Source organism: Carcharodon carcharias, chromosome 3 (assembly GCF_017639515.1).
Source record: "Carcharodon carcharias isolate sCarCar2 chromosome 3, sCarCar2.pri, whole genome shotgun sequence".
Taxonomy (NCBI): Eukaryota; Metazoa; Chordata; class Chondrichthyes; order Lamniformes; family Lamnidae; genus Carcharodon; species Carcharodon carcharias.
The window spans coordinates 77929944-77949744 of NC_054469.1; the positions used below are offsets into that span (position 1 = coordinate 77929944).

Genomic DNA, 19801 nt, shown 5'->3' on the forward strand with positions numbered 1-19801 from the left:
CAAAAAGAGGAACTAAAGCCAGAGCTCCTTAATGAGAGATGGGATGCTTGACTTCACTTGAAGGATTCACCTGACAAGTACAATAAGATGAAAGGGGAAGTGGAGAGGAAAATAAGACTGGCAAAAAGAGAATATGGGAATAGAATAAAAAGGTCACCCAAAAATCTTCTACCAGCATGTAAACAGTAAGCAGGTAGGAAGAGGTGGGGTGGGTCTAATAGGGACAAAGGTGATAAATGCTTAGGGGGCATAGGGCAAGGCTAGAATACTTAGTGAATACTGCTGCAAAGTACTCACTAAGGAAGAGCATGTTGACAATATATAAGAAGTGGAGCTGGTAGAGATATTAGATGGGATGAATATAGATAGGGACGATGCACTAGAAAGGCTGGCTAAGCTTGGAGTGGGGCAGGGGAGGACGACATAGAGATAGTGGAAGAGCTTGTCATAATCTTTCAAACTTCGAGATATGGGAGGTGCCAGAGGATTGGAAAGTGGCAAAAATAAAACCCTTGTTCAAATAAGGTGTAAAGATGTTCCTGGTAACCATGGGCTTTGTCAGTTTAACATTAATGGTGGGTAAAGTTTTTTTTTCCCTTATTGTTGGTACAAAAATTAATAGGCACTCAGAGGTTCAAGTTACTTAAGGGGAGCCAGCATCACAGAGGGAACTAGGGGTTCATGTACATAGATCTTTGAAGGGGGCAGGGCATATTGAAAGAGTAGCTAGCTATGCACATGGGATCTTGCGCTTCATAGAGGCATTGAGTGCAAAAGAGGGTAAGTTATGCTGAACCTTTATAAAGCTCTGGTTAGGTCACAAATATTAGAGTAATGCATTATGTTCTGGCTTAGGAAGGATGTGAAGGCCCATGAGCGGGTACAGAGGTTTAACAGAATGGTCCCAGAGATGAAGGAATTTAGTTACAGGGTTAGGTTGAGAAGCTGGGGTTGTTCTCCTTGGAGCAAAGGAGGTTTAGGGGAGAAGTACACAAGATAATGTCAGGTTTAGATAAGGCAAACAAAAATGTTGCTCCCTTTAGCTGATGGCACAACAAGTAGGGGACACAAATTTAAGATTTTGGGCAAGAGATACAGGGAATGTCAGGAAGAACTTTCTCCCCTGATACTGTGAGTAGTAATGCTCTGGAACTGACTCTGAAGAGTCATATGGACTCAAAACGTTAACTGTTTTTATCTCCACAGACGCTGTTGGGCCTGAGTTTTTCCAACATTTTCTGTTTTTGCTTCATGATCTGGAACTTGCTGCCCACAAGGTCGGTGGAAGCAGAGACAGCGGTTTCCAAAAGATTGGAAAGGCACTTGCGGGAAATAAACTTGCAGGGCTATGGGGATAGAACAGGGGAACAGGACTGACTAGAGTGCTCTACAGAGCCCCTGCATGGACTCCATCAAACTATTTGCCTCCTTTAGTGCTATAATGATTGTGACCTGTGACTTTGGTCAGGACTGTTCGATGCTGCAGGAGGAGGAAACCTAACTGAAAGGAATCAAAGAGTGCTATGGGAGAGATGAGCAAAGGCTTCAGGAAAAAAGATGGAGCTGTAGTTAGTAAGGACAGAAGAATTAATGTGTTTATTTTGAGCAGTGGTGAGAACAAGGAACCAGCTCCAGTATAAGCTAGCATAAGAGCCAAGAGTGAAAGTTGAATAGTCAGGAGTTTCATTGTAATGGGGTCAAGAAACAGTGGAGATGAGCTAGGAAAAGGCATGGTGTTGATGGGTGAGCAACTGAGGGCTGCAGTAGTAGACAGCACAAGGGGTTTGGTTTAGGGGCCATGCAGCAGAGGCAGATGACCACATTGTAAAGATGAAAAAAATCTACAACTTCCGTGCACTGTACAGACAAAATGTGGGAGGTGGTAGTCAAGGATTCTGGCAGGAGAGATAAGGACTCTGGAGTTATCTTTGCTCTCCAGGATGCTCTTAGAATATTGGGTAGTTTTGTCACAGTACAGCAAGCCCTAAGAGTGGAGCTTGATAAAGGCCTAATGGCTTTAACAATATGAATCATTTCAAAATATATGCAAGAAAATAAGAACAAGCAGTAGTAGAATTGACCAAAAGCATGTTTGAAAAAAAATTTGAGGGTTGTGATCATGTGAAGTTTATGGAACTCTTCAGAGTTAGAGCAAGGCAGCTGATAGCTTGGTCACCAAATAAGAACTCCTACAGAGGGGTAACAAAAAAAATTAGAAGACCAGGCTACTGGCTGACATAGAACTGGAACAGATTTCAGAGCTGGGTCAGAGCAAGGTCATAGAGAAAACTGCAGACAAGGAATTTTGAATTGGTGCAACAGGAGACAATGGAGATTGGTGAGGCTACCATGATGGATGAGTGAAATGTACACGCGGCAGAGCTGAGGACTAGTTGGAGATTCTAAGTAGATGTTTGGGAGAAGCTCAGGAAACTGATAAGGTTTGTGTCACAAATAGTCTAGTTTGAGGTAACAAAAGTATGAATTATATTGATGGTAGAGGTGAAGACAGGATAGAGGCTGGCAATGTCATAGAAGTGTTTAAGTAGCTTGAACAATAGTGTAAAATATGACCTAAATAGTAAATGAACATAGCCAGATTTCATGTTCCTGATAATCTGATCAAACAGCTCTAAAGAAAATACTACTTCATTGTAAATTCTTACACAACTTCCTACCCAGCGACCTCTTCCCTGGTCTCTGTGACAAATTTTGTTAGTGACTTAGGCTGGCTAAGTTTGTTTGATAAAGTTGGTTTGGAATGCTCGTTTTGTGCTGGATTGTGGCAAGAGGACGCCGTTATGGCCAGTAACAGAGAAAAGGTAAGGTGTGGGACTGTTGAATGAGGAATTGGGTTTATGTTCAACAGTACCACAATCGAATGGCCAAGGGGGATAGAAACTACAGTATCCATGACTGGAAATAAGTGACTTAACCAAGTCCCTCACCAATGTGCTGCATCATGTCCTGTAGACTCTAACTTTAAGTAGCAGTACAAATCTCCAAACAGCTCGACTAACTCAAAAAAGTCAGTAAGAGTCAATTAGCAACTGATCTGAAAGTGGTTAATGGTCCCTTTAAATAGTATCGGTAAGAGTCTCATCCTGCTGCTGAACACATGTTTGGTTGTGCAAGGTTCAAAGAGGGCATGAGTTGGAGCATGCATCAAAATGGCACTGATAGTCAAACCCGCGTTACACCAGCCTATGCTATACACTTGTGGCACTCAATTCCATACTAATGACCTACCCTAAAAGATGGCCCAGAAAAGAGCATACAAAAAGTGCGTACATCAGAAACAATTTTAGGCCCAAAACAGCACCCTATAGTGCTGAGAGTGAGTGCCATGCAACTAAATTTTGCTTCACAAATCCCTAATCAAAATCCTTAAGTAGATAAGTTAATACTATTTGGTCTCCAAAATAAATCTTACCAAGGCTAGTGGTTCAAAAGAAACAAAGTATTAATTTTCCCCTGCAAAAAAAGTACCATTTTTTTTTGTTAAAATAAGTTTGATCATGTGCCATTTAGGCCACTTATTTTGTGCAGCATTCTCAAGAGAAAATTAAATTATTTTCCTTTCAACTTTGGCTGGGCAGTAAATGAGCCACCGCTAAACTTTGAATCTCATCCTCCTTTCTGAAAACAGCATGGAGATGTTAATCTGTGAAAGGGGAGGGAAAAATGGATGTAGAGCGCACAATACAAATATTCATACAGTAAAAAAGTTATTGAATACAATTACATTAAAGCCTTGAAGGAAATCCTCAGTAAAGTAAAACTTACCACCAATAGTACTTTCTTGATATTCATGGAACTGCCCCTTCACAAAACGAAGCACTAAACTAGATTTGCCAACAGCAGACTCTCCAAGTAGAACAAGCTTGAACTGGCAGATTTTGTTTGCAGCAGCTGGTCCGTTGGGTCTCGCTGTGCCTCCCCGATTTGCCATGTCCTAATTAATCACCAGATTCACTTCAAATTAATACTTGCTCCGGTCTCCTTGTCAGTTTCAGGCTAAAAAAAAAAGACTTTTGTTGAAACAATTGTAATTAACGTAAAATTATATAATCCAGCTAGGGTTTTATTGGGATGAGTAAATAACCTCTAAAAACATTCCATTTCTGTACCAAAATTATGGTTGCTGAAAGAAGAAAAGGCTTTTCAGTTAATCCGATACCAAAAAAAGAGCATTTGCTGGAAATCTGAAACAAATAGGAAATGCTGGAAATCTACAGCAAGTTAAATTAGTATTTGTAAAGAGTAAAGACATTAATGTTTATAGCATATATCCCTCCGAGTTGAAGCCTCCAATCCCACCTCAAAATAGATTAAATCCAAGGCACTTTTGATTCCACCCAACTGAGAAAAGCAGCAAATTCCCTCATTACAGAAGTATAGGTATAGTGAAACTATTTTCCAGCAACCAAGGTATTTTTTCTCTTAGCTCATTCCTTCAAGATGTTGCCATACATTTATGCCACAAGCCTTTTCTCTTCTAGCAATTTCTTAATTGTGTTCTTCCAAATGGCCAGCAGACTCTGCTCAACAGCGGTGCACTTTGATTACTCTTCAATTACCTTCAAGACCTAAAGATGCAAAAAGTGAAATAAGGCTCAATAGTTACAGAATTGCAAACAAAGTACAGAAGACAAGGAAAAGAAAACCTGTTCAAAAAATTCTTAGAATTGGCTCTTTGATACCCATCTCACAGCACTTCAGAGGGAAGGTGCTTCTGGAGGGGACTCCAGAGCTTCCAAATGCTCATTTGGGCAATTACTCAAATGTACCACTTGAGTCACGCAGACAAAGGTAGTCTCAGATTGGATACTTGTTCTGGTGCTGTTGTTGTCTGGCGCACTGACCTCTATCTCGCGGAGGCTGAGCGTCAACTCGCAGACACTTTCTCCTACCTCTCCCTGGACCATGACCCCACCACTGAACATCAAGCCATTGCTTCCAGGACTGTCACTGACCTCATCTCCTATGGAGATCTTCCTTCCACAGCTTCCAACCTGATAGTTGCCCAACCTCGGACGGCCCGCTTCTACCTCCTACCCAAAATCCACAAACAGGACTGTCCCGGCAGACTGATCGTGTCAGCCTGTTCCTGCCCCAGGGAACTCATTTCTCGCTATCTTGACTCCCTTCTCTCTCCCCTTGTCCAGTCCCTTCCCACCTACATCCGTGATTCCTCTGAAACCTTACGTCACATCAACAATTTCCAGTTCCCTGGCCCCAACCGCCTCCTCTTCACCACGGACGCCCAATCCCTCTACACCTCCATCCGCCACCGGGATGGTCTGAGGGCTCTCGGCTTCTTCCTCGAACAGAGGCCCGAACAATCCCCATCCACCACTACTCTCCTCTGTCTAGCTAAATTTGTTCTCACACTGAGCAATTTCTGCTTTAACTCCTCTCACTTCCTCCAAATAAAAGGTGCGGCTATGGGTACCCGCATGGGCCCCAGCTATGCCTGTCTCTTTATGGGGTATGTGGAATGTTCCTTGTTCCAGTCCGACTCCGGCCTCCTCCCACAACTCTTTCTCTGGTACATCAATGATTACTTCGGTGCTGCTTCATGCTCTCGTCGGGACTTGGAAAAATGTATTAATTTTGCTTCCAATTTCCACCCCTCTATCATTTTCACATGGTCCATCTCTGACACTTCTCTTCCTTGACCTCTCTGTCTCAATTTCTGGTGATAGACTGTCCACCAATATCCATTACAAGCCTACTGGCTCCCACAGCTACCTCGACTACAGCTCCTCACACCCCGCTTCCTGTAAGGACTCCAGCCCATTCTCTCAGTTCCTTTGCCTCCGTCGCATCTGTTCTGATGATGCTACCTTCAAAAACAGTTCCTCTGACATGTCCTCCTTCTTCCTTATCCGAGGTTTTCCACCCACGGTCGTTGACAGGGCCCTCAGCCGTGTCCAGCCCATCTCCCGCGCATCCGCCCTCACGCCTTCCTCTCCCTCCCAGAAACATGATAGGGTCCCCCCTTGTCCTCACTTATCACCCCACCAGCTTCCGCATTCAAAGGATCATCCTCCGCCATTTCCGCCAACTCCAGCAAGATGCCACCACCAAACACATCTTCCCTTCACCCACCCCGCCTCCCCCGGCAGCATTCCAGAGGGATCGTTCCCTCCGTGACACCCTGGTCCACTCCTCCATCACCCCCTACTCCTCAACCCCCTCCCACGGCACCTTCCCATGCGAATGCAAGATATGCAACACCTGCCCCTTCACTTCCTCTCTCCTCACCGTCCAAGGGCCCAAACACTCCTTTCAAGTGAAGCAGCATTTCACTTGCATTTCCCCCAACTTAGTCTACTGCATTCGTTGCTCCCAATGCGGTGTCCTCTACATCAGAGAGACCAAACGCAGACTGGGTGACTGCTTTGCGGAACACCTTCGGTCTGTCCGCAAGCACAACCCAGACCTCCCTGTTGCTTGCCAATGTTAACACTCCACCCTGCTCTCTTGCCCACATGTCTGTCCTTGGCTTGCTGCATTGTTCCTGTGAAGCTCAACGCAAATTGAAGGAACAGCACCTCATCTTCCGACTAGACACTTTACAGCCTTCCAGATTGAATATTGAGTTCAACAATTTTAGATCATGAACTCCCTCCTCCATCCCCACCCCCTTTCTGTTTCTTCCCCCTCCTTGTTTTTTCCAATAATTTACATAGATTTTCCTTTTCCAACCTATTTCCATTATTTTAATGTATTCCACCAATCATTTATCTATACCTTTTATGCTCTTTCAATCTTATGCCCTTTTAGTCTTATTTCACCCCACCCCCACTAGAGCTACCTTGCTTGTTCTGCTATCCATTCTTAATTAGCACATTCTTTTAGATAATATCACCACCTTCAACACATCTTTCTTCTTTTGCCTGTGACATCTTTTGGTTATCTCCTCCTATCACTGCTTGCTTGTCCCAACAACCACCCCCCCTTCTCTCTCCACTGCACCCCCCCCTCTTAAACCAGCTTATATTTCACCCCTCTCCTATTTTTACTTAGTTCTGTTGAAGGGTCATGACGACTCGAAACATCAACTGTACTCTTCTTCACCGATGCTGCCAGACGTGCTGAGTTTTTCCAGGTATTTTTTATTTTTTTTGGATACTTGTTCTGTTGAGTTAACTGACATCAGGAATTAGGATGCTACAATTAGTTCCAGTATTCCAGGTAGAGGAAAAATCAGCTTTGAAACAGAAGTTTGAAAGCAGCCGTTACTAAACATTTTTTTTTTTACAAAGCGCAATTTCACCAAATATTGCTTGCTTCATTCTACAACAGGGATGAGGGAAACGAGGAAGTAAGCCACTGGGGGTCTTGTCTCGGAAACTCTTTTCAAAGAGGAAACCGTTTTTCACCTTGAGCATCAAGAATATGGCAAAATCTGAAACATGTTTTAAGCAAGTTGCTATATAGTCTGTCAACAAACCTCTGCTCAACTTATTTTTAGCTCAAATTTTTGACAGGTTCACTCCTCATCCGTTTTCCATCGGTCTATGCCTAATTCATATTAATAACTTCCTTGTTATCCAACTATGTCTACTTCCATCAATAATTCCGCTTTACATTCTTATAGGTTGCACACCCTCAGTTTAGTCTCTATAATTCTCAGTGGAGTGGCTCTATCACAACATCTTACTCAGTGGAACCCACGTGCCTTAGTGGGAGAATGCAAATCATATTTCTTTCAATGTGTTCAATTTCAGATCTCTCATTTTTCTCTTACTTTGCCTCCATCTGTTATGCAATAATATTTTATTAATCTCAAATGGAACTCCCAGGTCACTTCCAATGTCAAACGTGCCTCCAAAACACTGTTTCCACTTTCACACTTTGGGAACTCATGCTCTACATAAAAACCCAAGTCCATTAAGGGCTTAAACAGTACTTCAGTATCAGGGAAAGCCTTTTTGTACTGTGGCACAAAATACAAGAAAGGTCTTGTTTGATGAATCTTTCCTTTACTTCAACCTCCACAGATACAATACCTAGCTTCCCACTAACTTAGTTTTGCCCAGGGTCTCAATTGTGAATTTCTACTTTCAGCCTCCTTCCTCCTATAATCAGTGACAGTCCATCACAATTCTTTTTTTTAAATTCCAGAATCCCATTGCAGCCAAGTCACTACTTTTATTGACATTCACCTCATTAAATTCTAATAATGCTTTGAATAGACTTACACTTTATTTCAGGTGCTTTTCACTATATTGATCTTCAGAAAAATCTGCTTAAAATATAGCTAGAATAGGGACAAGACTTCTGTATGACAAGTGACAAATAATTTGCACCATTTTCCCAAGAAACTATGATTCTTGATTCAGTGTTTTAACAGTGACATCAGTTTTACACTTTATCTGTATTCCTTTTAGCAACGCTTAATACTTTGGCTGTACCCCTTTTGTTGTTTAATAGCTATCCCATTCTACTGGATTTCCACTCTGCACTACTGCAACCTCTTTTAGCTTTCCTTCTTAGGCAGTCCCTCAGGATGAAGGATGACTTGCTACCACTCTGGTTTGATGGATTCTGAAATAACTGATAAGTCCAATGCGCAATCTGCAGACTCTGCCATGTGGAGCAGATGATGCTTGAAGTGTTGGGTAGATGAGAAGCTTGGAGGTTTGTGCACTCCCTCTAATGCCTCAACTTCACCTCTGCATGTTTCCAAAGTCTCTCTATGTGCTCAGTGCCATCTCAAAGGAGCCTTCTTCATTTTGGTCAGTCTCAAGCCAGGGTGTCCCACGAGTTGGCAATTATGTTTGACCTCTTCAGGGCTGCTTTATTGACACCCCTACCACTGCCCTCCTGGAAGGCTCCTGCTACAACTGAGTTCCACGCAGAGCAATTGCTTCAGGATTCTGGTGTCAGGCATACAAATCACATGTCCCGCCAGGTGGCAACAAAGGCAGACATAGATGACAAAATTCATCATCGCCTCCAACGTACCAGCTCAGCCTTCGGCCGACCGGGGAAAAGCACACCCGGGGACCAGAGTCTCAAAATCGAGACTATGGTCATGGTTTACTGGGCAGCAGTGATCCCTTGCTTCTATATGTTTTGGGGACTTGGATGACCTGCAGCAGGCACCTCAAAGTACTGGAGAAGTACCATCAGCAGTGCTTTCACAAACCCTCCAAATTTGGTGGCAAGAAATGCAGTCCAGCAGCAGCAACCTCTCCCAAGCCAACTCACCCAATATAGAGGCACTAATCACTCCTTTAACTTTATAATATTTCTTACCATGTTTGTGGAGCATCGTTGCACACAAATAAATGCAGTACCTGTCTTTTATGAGTATGTACTAGTCTTGTATTGTACAAAATACTTTCCTTGAATACCTCCCACTGTTTTTAGGTTACCAGTTAACAATTCAGCCCAGTTTTTCAGTTTATGTCCCTTTCTTAGTTTAAGACCCAACCTCCTCCCTTTCAAACTTCCATATCTAATTCAGTCATGTCTGGTTACTGTTTACCAGATGCTCCCTAACTGTCAGATTATCTACCTAATCTGGCTCATTACTCGTCATGAAATCCAGTATGGGTGTAACTGGAAAAGCACAGAATTAAACTGGGAAAAAAAATTAAACTGAAAGCAAGAGTTCAGATTAATAGGTAAGACTTTTCTGTCTACTGTAAATGATTTGATGTGAAGACTAGTTCCTAAATTCATAAATGTTAACTGGTAAAACTAGAGTCTGCTTTAATTTTGGGGAGACTGTGGGATAACAACAATATCGCTGGACTAGTAATCCAGATGCCCAGGTTATGTCATAGAGTCAGAGTTTTACAGCACGGAAAGAGGCCATTCGGCCCATCATGACCATGCCACTCATCAAGCCCCTATCTACTCTAATCCCATTCTCCAGCACTTGGCCCTTAGCCTTGTATGCTATGGCATTTCAGATGTTCATCTAAATAATTCTTAAATGTCGAGGGTTCCTACTTCTACCACCCTTTCAAGCAGAGGGTTCCAGATATCCCCACCTTCAGTGAAAAAAAACTTTTCCTCAAATCCCCTCTAAATCTCCTGCCCCTTAATTCTATGCCCCCAGTTATTGACCCCTTCACTAAGGGGAAAAGTTTCTTCCTATCTACCCTATCTATGCCCCTCAATTTTGTACCTCAATCAGGTAACCCCTCAGCTTTCTCTGCTCTAAGGAGAAAAACCCCAGCCTATCTGAGGTCTCTTCAGAGCTGAAACGCTGCAGCCCAGGCAACATCCTGGTGAATCTCCTCTGCACCCTCTCTAGTGCAATCACATCTTTCCTATAGTGTGGCGACCAGAATTGAACAGTACTCCAGATGTGACCTAACACTTTATACAGCTCCATCATAACCTCCCTGCTCTTGTATGCAATGCCTTGACTAATAAAGGCAAGTATTCCATATGCCTTCTTAACCAATTTATCAACCTCTCCTGCTGCCTTCAAGGATCTATGGACATGCACACCAAGGTCCCTCTGATCCTCTGATCCTAGGGTTCTACCATTTATCATGTACTCCCTTGCCTTGTTAGTCCTCCCAAAATGAATTACATCCCACTTTTCAGGATTAAATTCCATTTACCACTGTTCTGCCATCTGACCAACCCATCTATATCGCCCTGTAGCCCAAGGCTTTCCTCCTTTTTAACCTTTATTTCAAAAGGAATGGAGTATAAAAACAGGGAAGTCTTATTAAGACTATACAAGGCAATAGTTAGACCACACATAGAATATTGTGAAGAGTTTTGATCCCCTTATCTAAGGAAAGATATACTGGCATTGGACACAATTCAGGGAAGGTTCACTAGGTTGATTCCGGGTAAGGAGGGGTTTTCTTATGAGAAGAGCTTGAGCCTGTACTCATTGGAATTTAGCAAAATGAGAGGTGATCTTATTAAAACACAAGATTCTGAGAGGGCTTGACAGGGTAGATGCTGAGAGGTTGTTTCCCCTTGTGGGAGGGACTAGGACCAAAGGGCATTATCTCTGGGGAAGGAGGCACCCATTTAAAACAGAGATGGAGGAATTTTTTTCTCTGAGGGCAGTGAATCTGTGGAATTCTTTACCATAGAGGGCTGTAGAGGCTGTGTTGTTAAGTATGTTTGAGGCTGAGATAGACAGATTTTTAACCCTTGATTCCCTCACTGAATATGGGGGAAAGGCAGGAAAGTTGTTGAGGATTATCAGATCAGCCAGGATCTCATTGACTGGTGGAGCAGACTCGATGGGCCAGGGCCAACTTCTGCTCCTACGTCTTATGGGCTCCTCGTTATTTATCACATCGCCAATTTTCGTGTCATCTGGGAACTTACTGATCATACCTCCTAAATCCATAACTAGATCATTAGTGTACACCATAAACAGCAAGGGACCCAGCACCAAACCCTGCAATATGCCACTGGGCACAGGCTTCCAGTCATAAAAATAACCTTCGACTATCACCTTCGACTGAGCCAATTTAGGATCCAATTTGACAAATTGCCCTGGATCCCATGGGCTCTGGGGACATAAATCACACCACTAAGGCTGATGGAATTTAAATTCAATTCATAAATCTGGAATATAAATCTAGTCCATGACAAAAACCCATCTAGTTCATTAATGTCATTTTGGGGAAGGAGATTACCTGGTCTAGCTTCCATTTGATTGCAGGCCCACAGCAATGGGGTTCACTCTAGCAAGCCATTCAGTTAAAGGGCAATTAGGGGTGGGCAACAAATGCTGGCTTCCCAGGAGCACTCAGGCCTCATGAAAGAAAAAAAATGCCAAGGTTTTATTTTTCACAAAAAAAATTACTGGCACCCAGAGTTTTTTTAAATGACCAGAAAAGGGCAAAAATCAGAAAGTCTCAATTCTACAGTCAAAAATGTGTGCAGCACAGAACAAAATAGGGCAAATACGCAGCAATGCATGAGTGTTAGGACTGATTTAATGGATTATGATAAAAAAGTTAGCCATGATTCCCACCCAATTTTTAAAAATTCATTTACGGAATGGGGTGTCGCTGGCTAGGCCAGCATTTATTGCCCACTCCTAATTGACCTCAAGGTGGTGGTGGTGAGCCGCTTTCTTGAACCGCTACAGTCTGTGGTGTAGGTACACCCACAGTGCTGTTAGGAAGGACGTTCCAGGATTATGACCCAGCGACAGTGAAGCAATGGCGATATATTTCCAAGTCAGGGTGGTGAGTGGCTTGGAGGGGAACTTCCAGGTGGTGATGTTCCCATGTATCTACTGCTCTTGTCCTTCTGGATGGTAGTGGTCATGGGTTTGGAAGGTGCTGCCTAAGGAGGCTTGGTGAGTTTCTGCAGTGCATTTTGGAGATGCTACACACTGCTGCCACTATTCATTGGTGCTGGAGGGAGTGAATAATTGTGGAAAGGGTGCCAATCAAGCTGGCTGCTTTGCCCTGGGTGGTGTCAAGTTTCTCGTGTTGCTGTATCTGCACTCATCCAGGCCAGTGGAAAGTACTCCATCACACTCCTGATTTATGCCTTGCAGATGCTGGACAGGCTTCGGGGAGTCAGGTGATGAGTTACTCGCCACAGGATTCCTGGCCTCTGACCTGCTCTTGTAGCCACGGTATTTATATGGTTCATCCAGTTCAGTTTCAGGTCAATGGTAAATCCCAGGATGTTGACAGTGGGGGATTCAGCAATGGTGATCACACTGAACGTCAGGGGGTGACTGTTAAGATTCTCTCTTGTTGGAGATGGTCATTGCCTAGCACTTATGTTGCACAAATGTTAGTTTCCACTTTTGAGAGTCCAAACTTGGATATTGTCCAGGTCTTGCTGACTTGGACATGGACTGCTTCAATATCTGAGTCATGAATGGTGGTGAACATTGTGTAATCATCAGCAAATATCCCCATTTCTGACCTTATGATGGAAGGAACACCAATATCCCCTGGTCCTTGCTAAAAGTATGTTTATAGATAAGGTTGTACACTGGCAATGCAGTCTATTTGAATACTGCAACAACACTAACCATTGAGACTAATTTATGAAGAAATAAAGCAGGCAGCTGGGGAGCTGTCAGCACCCGACATCTATATGACAGTTTAATTCAGCATGTGCAGGGAGCAGCCAAGGAAAGAAAGCTGCTTAACAGGAATAGAGGGGAATAGAATATTCCTTATAACAATATTCAACTGTGATGCAACCACACAGTTGATCTTTGTAGATGATTTCTGTAGGACAATCTAACTGTACCAAGTAACTCTTACAAACAGCAGCATTAAACGGATATTAAAGATTATCAATGACATTTGTTCTTTGGAGCTATTTCAACATCCCTAAAATGTAGGAGAAGTAGGCCAATCGGCCCATCGAATCTGCTCCACCATTCAATGAGGTCATGGCTGAAATCCTCAACAATTTTCCTGCCTTTTCCCCCCAACCCTCGATTCCCTCACTGATTAAAAATTTATCTCAACCTTGAATATACTTAACAACATAGCCTCTACAGCCCTCTGCGGTAAAGAATTCCAGAGGTTCACAACCCTCATCTCTGTCTTAAATGGGCAACTCTACTCAGATTATGCCCTCTGGTCCTAGACTCTCCCACAAGCGGAAACAACCTCTCAGCTTCTACCCTGTCAAGCCCCTTAAGAATCTTATATGTTTCAATAAGGTTGCCTCTCATTCTTCTAAACTCCAATTTTGTTAGTTTAGGTAATGCAGACAGCTGGAAATCCCTGGTCCAAGGCTGCCCAAAGTGGAGGGCAAGCATCCAGGAAATATCTGAACACAGTCTCATCACCAAACTCTAGCAGAAGCCAAGCATCGACAGCAAAAGGAGTGCGTGGCAACCCAGACACATCACCCACCCGCTCCCCTTACCACCAAATGCCCCACTTGTGACAGAGACAGGTCACATATTAGGTGCTTCAGTCACCTGGGAACTCATTTTTAGCGTGGAAGCAAGATTTTTGATAGCTTTTTTAAAATCTTCCACTGAAAGGATGGCTGGTCAACTCATTTCCTGACAGCTTAATGAAGTAGGAAACATTTTGATGCAATGACTGATCAGCAGCTCAGGATAAGATATTGGTCATGAACTCACTTCATAACACATCTTGGCAGCAACTCGAATTATAGCATCTCAGCCCGAAAACAACAAAATGGAAAAATTAGTACAATTAGTATCATGTTGAAGTTAGTAAATATTGGGCTTATAATTTGAGAAACAGCTTTTGTGGCTCTTTACAGTAACAGCTACTCATCACTAACGCATCTGATCAACAGCCCAAGGCAGGCATAAAAATTAAGTGGAAGAATAAAAAGCTAGGGGACCTTTCATTCCATTGCTGATGAGGAGTCAGAAGGCTGGTTCATTAGGATGTAAATGTGGTGTGACAGTGGCTCTCAGTGATTAAGAGATGCGTTTGATCTGTGACAACATTGTAGGAAGATTGCATTCGCAGTTTGGGGTGAATTTATTGAGGATTTGGAAGACAAGAGTAATTGAAACGGCGTAGTGCAGAGGTAGGCAGCGGTAGTGACTAATTGAGGAAATAATTAGTGAGAGACAATGCTCAAGGTAGTTTCTGGGATTGCAACAAAATTAGTTGGGGAAATAATTGCGGATGGTGTGGTTAGCATTGGGGAAAGCTATGTCATAAGGTAAGTAGTATTGTATTTAAGGGGGTAGTTTATGAGAAGGCAGCAAAAGGAGAGGGTAAATTTGGATGGTGGGTGTTGATGGAATAATGGGGACTTTGAGAATAAGCTTATAAGTCACCAAAATGAAAGTCTGGAGATTAACAGCTAGTATTAGCAGTTCAGCATTTTTTTCTTATTCATGGGATGTGGGCTCACTGGCTAGGCCAAGATTTACTGCCCATCCCTACCTGCCCTTGAGAAGGTGGTGGTAAGCTGCCTTCTTAAACCACTGCAGTCCATGTGGTGTAGGTACACCCATAGTGCTGTTTGGGAACGAGCTCCAGGATTTTGACCCAGTGACAATGAAGGAACAAAATGAGGGGAAAGAGTGAGGGCAGAGGTGCAGGGGATGGGTCAGACAAGGTTGAAGGCCCTGTCAACCACAGTTGGTCGGGGGGAGAAAGAGACAGAGAGAGAGAGAGACTCGGTTAAGAAAAAGGAAAGATGTGTCAGAAGTATCGTTTTGGAAGATGGCATCATTCGAACAGACGTGGCTGAGGCAGAGGAACTGGAAGAATGGGATGGAGTCCTTACAGGAAGCAGAGTGAAGAGCTGTAGAAGTGATGGGCTTGTAATGAATTTTGGTATGCAGTCTACCACCAGAAATGGAAACAGAGGTCAAGGAAGGGAAGGGAAGTGTCGGAGATGGCCATGTGAAAGTGAGAGGGGGTGGAAATTGGAAGTCAAAAATCAATAAATTTTTCCAAATCCAGACGAGAGCTTGAAGCAGCACGCATACAGTCAGCGATGCACCGAAGAAAGTTGTGGAGGGAACCTGGGTTTTTTTTAAAATTCATTCACAGGATGTGGGCTTCACTGGCTGGGCCAGCATTTATTGTCCATCCCTAGTTGCCCTTGAGAAGGTGGTGGTGAACTGCCCTCTTGAACTGCTGCAGTCTCTGTGGTTTAGGTACACCCAAAGTGCTGTTAGGGCAGGAGCTCCAGGATTTTGACCCAGCGACAGTGAAGGAACGGCAATATATTTCCAAGTCAGAATGCTGAGTTGCTTCGAGGGAAACTTTCAGGTGGTGGTGTTCCCATGTCCTTCTAGATGGTAGTGGTTGTGGGTTTGGAAGGTGCTGTCTAAGGAGGCTTGGTGAATTTCTGCAGTGCATCTTGTAGATGCTAAACACTGCTGTTAGTCAGTGGTGGGGGGGAGTGAATGTTTGTGGAAGAGGGCCAATCAAACAAGCAGTTTTGTCCTGGATGGTGTCAAGCTTCTTGAATGTTGTTGGAGCTGTATTCATCCAGGCAAGTGGAGAGTATTCCATCACACTCCTGACTTGCGCCTTGTAGATGATGGACAGGCTTTGGAGAGTCAGGAGGTGAGTCACTCGACACAGGGATTCCTAGCCTCTGATTTGCTCTTGTAGCCACAGTATTTATATGGGTCATTCAGCCCCCTTCAGCCTGATCCACCATTCTATTATATGAGTCAAAGTCCTGCAACTCCCTCCCTAACAGCACTGTGGGTGTACCTACATCACATGGGCTGCAGCAGTTCAAGAAGGCAGCTCATCACCAGTTTCTCAAGGCAATTAGGGATGGGTAATAAATGCTGGCCTAGCCTGTGATGCCCATATCCTACGAACGGATATAAGAAAATAAAATCTCAGATGATTTGTATCGACTTCAAGCACTCATCTTTCTGCTGGTGGCAGTGGAACATGTAGTGGTTGATAGAGTTAGACAGTAGGATAGGACAGGTTATGGTTTGAAAAATATGAGTAGACTTACATTGAGGATATCATGGCTGAAAGAGGCAGAGATAGGGAACCACAGAAGAGAGAAGAGGGCTGAATCAGACAGAGGAGGTATTGAGGAGCAGGGCTGAAGCAGCCACATAAGTGGACAGAGAGCAGAGTTATTATTTCTATGCATAACAGACAAGTTGCAGGGCACATTTGGGTTGAGAGCAGAGCTGGGCTTCCAAGCCAAGGAATGAAGTAAAACTGATGACAGGAAGACTCCAAGCGCAATATTTAAAAATGGGAAATACTGTAGTATTACATTAACAGTTTAAGAAGTGTCAAAGCCGGACTAAGGAGCATAACTGACTAGGATCCAGAACTAGCAGGTACGAGACAGGAACATTATATTTTTATGCCTTCCCTATATTTATAAACCAGGACAAAATGTAGTTATTTACAATAATCTCTCATATCACATATCCTACTTTGAATTCTTGCAAACAAAATGAGCTAAGGCAACTTCATTAAATGTTTCATTACAGGCTAAATTTCTACTGGCATCTAAAGTGACTCATTTACAATGAGCACTATCTAATCTCTATAGAATTCAACTAACCACTTTCCAAAAGTTGCATAGAAAGCCAAAACCTAAATCCAAGCTTTGCTTTTTCACATAACATTACTGTTCATCAAGTTACCTTAAAATGATTTTGGAAGTCACCTTAAAAATGCCCATGAAAAATGGTTTTAGCATCGGTTGCTGCAAGGGACAACACAGAATTATCTATTATGCTATAAACTGTAAATATAAAAAGTTGAAAACATTTATTGCAGCCAATCATCCCAATTACAAAAGTTTTCACGAACACTTGGAAAATGTGAGGTAAATATCCTACTGCTTCAACAACTTGTTGCTGCATTTACTAGTCAGAGCTGCACTACATGGAAAGGAATTCTAGTAAGCTTCTGGTTACTTACAAAATGGCTCTTTGATAAAATTATAGACAAAGAATTTATATTTATAAGAGAAACTCTAGTGTAGATTACAAATGAATAGGATTGATATACAGAGGTTACAATGAACTTAAGAGGCAGTCAAAACAATAAGATAATAAGAAATAGGGTAACAGATTTAGCAACAAAGTACATTAGGTTACAAATAAAACTGTTTAATGACTCAGTTATAATTAGAATGATGAATTTTGTGCAAACATGTAACTTTTTTCAGAATGTGTACAATAACCAAGCAATATTGGGGATATTTGTTCTAGCACCTGACTGCTAAATACTGTTCTAAAGTACTTAGAAACAAAGACAAGCTATGGGAAAGAGTATAGTTACATATGTTTGATAGCAGTAAACCAGTTCATTTTGCAGTCAATTTGTGGGGAAATTAGAAGAAACATCAAGTAATTAAAGAGTACTTATTTTTCCCCCCTCAAGTTCCAAGCAGCCTTATTCAAAGTTTAAAGTCCCGACAGCCTATTCAACAGATAGCCAGTTACGTGTTCATTTATTTTTTTTTACATTTTCTCAGAATGTAATTAGCTGCAATATGCTTGCTGCTCTACAATTAAACATTTTAGTTGTTGGCTACCATCACAAACTTCCACTTAAGAATTTCCCCAAGAAAATAAGCAGTACTTCCTGCTTGGAAATTGAACAACTTATAAGTTGATAAACATTTGCATCCTTCCACTCCTAATTCACCAAAAGATCTTGGGAAATAGTTCTTTTTAAGGAGCAATAATATTTGGTGCATGGTGGGGGGAGAGACTTGGCCATGTTTTAATCAGCACAGAGTAGGATCACAAAAAAAGGATTCTGTGAAAAAATCTTCAAGCTAAAGCAAGGTGACTGCAATTTAATTGGAACTACCACTGAAGAGAATTATTTAGTAAGATTTCCAGAAATTCCAAGTAACACAATAATTATGAATAAATTAAAGAATTAGACTGAACCTGCTTTATTCTCTCACTAGTTACATATTCAGTTGTTACCTATCCTACTCAGTGTTCCCAGCATTTTCGGTTATTTCAGATTTCCAGCTTCTGCAGTATTTTGATTTCAAGGATGATTACTTTTGTTTACCCACAATTTTCAGTCAACGTACAACTCTGCCATCCAGTTCTAAAACCTGTCGAGGTTTGCTTTACAAAGTGGACAGAATGTTGGCCTAATAATTCAACTCCTAATTGAGCTCTTATGACCAATTTTGTTCAACGCTACATTCGCACATTGGACAATTTTAAAACAGCTAAAATATAGTTAAGCTTCAATATTATCTGGGTAACAATGGATAGCTAGCTTTAAAAAAAATGTTAATCCGTTTTGCATTCCGATTCTTGGCATCCCCCCCCCCCCCCCGCCCGAGTGACTTAATGCGCTTCAAGAAATTACTTACAAAAGTACAGAGACTACATCAGCTGCGAGCACTAACCCAGGCTCCACTAGAATAGAAACAGAAGGACTGTTTACATATCATCTCTTTTTGCAAGCAAACCTACAACTGATAATAGAAGCTTTTAAATAATAACTTTCAGGGAAAAAAAGCCCCTTGCTCTAGTTACACAGCTGACGTCACCCCTGACTTGCAACAAAAACACTCGGGCCCGGAGGAGAAGGCGGCGGCCGGGCTGTGTTGGCGGGAGGGGGAGGGGGGGGGGGGGTGCAGGGCACCAAAAAACAACAGCACCGTCTGTCACATTAACCCACCCGACCCAAGCCCAAACACTGGGCCTCCTCCCCTCCTCGGCGGCCTCTAACTCAGCGCCGACCGAACTCGCCTCTCCATCTCTTTGGGTTTTGCTGCCAATTCTACGCAGCCGGGAGACGCCATTTTGGGTTTTTTTAAAAAAATGCAGCGACTTCACTGACAGCCCGAGACCCGGTAGCTGCGCATCCAATCCCCAATCCGAGTTCGTAACAGGCAACTCACTGCAAAATATATAATACATATTTTTTTTTTAAAATCACCCGACTTCCAGCCTCCGAAGCCGAGGTCCTACCAGCTGAAGGAAGCAAAGTTCGGTTCGGTGCGGTTTCCGGCCGCTCTCCGTGCCCGGCCGCTATGACATTAATCGGGGCCTAGCAACTACCCCAGCGACCGCTCCGCTCACTCCGCCTCAACACTCGCACCGGAACTCATTAACACACCACATCACCGCCACGCTGCCTGCGTCACCTTCCGCCGCTGTCTGCGTCTCTCGCGCATGCGCACTCAGCCCTCGAGCTTTGCCAGTTTTGCTACTTGAGTTCTAGAGCTACTTGTGAGTTCCAGAGCCACTGGCTCACTTAATGCGTTGTTAATACTGATTTTTATTTATTATTAAAAATAGCAAGACTTGATATTTTTGTAATAAAAAGTTCTGATGAAAGATCACCGACCTGAGATGTTAACTCCGTTTCTCCCCACAGATGTTATCTGA

The 19801-nt window shown here is 42.9% G+C and overlaps 1 protein-coding gene across 7 annotated transcripts in view; it reads right to left on the reverse strand.

Moving 5' to 3' along the window:
- rab5aa (RAB5A, member RAS oncogene family, a) overlaps positions 1-19537 on the reverse strand; it is a 41475-nt gene extending 21938 nt beyond the window's left edge. The window contains exons 1-3 of one of the 7 annotated variants that reach the window (XM_041183115.1): positions 19382-19511; positions 4474-4589; positions 3787-4017 (exon numbers count right to left, since the gene is read on the reverse strand). In XM_041183115.1, the coding sequence (XP_041039049.1) occupies positions 3787-3952 (166 nt within the window). In that variant the 5' untranslated portion in view covers positions 3953-4017; positions 4474-4589; positions 19382-19511. Of the gene's footprint in view, positions 1-3786; positions 4018-4473; positions 4590-18777; positions 18824-19311 lie in introns of all 7 variants that reach the window. The other 6 variants (XM_041183116.1, XM_041183117.1, XM_041183118.1 and 3 more) reach the window with 6 other exon arrangements.
- Positions 19538-19801: the final 264 nt, after the last annotated feature.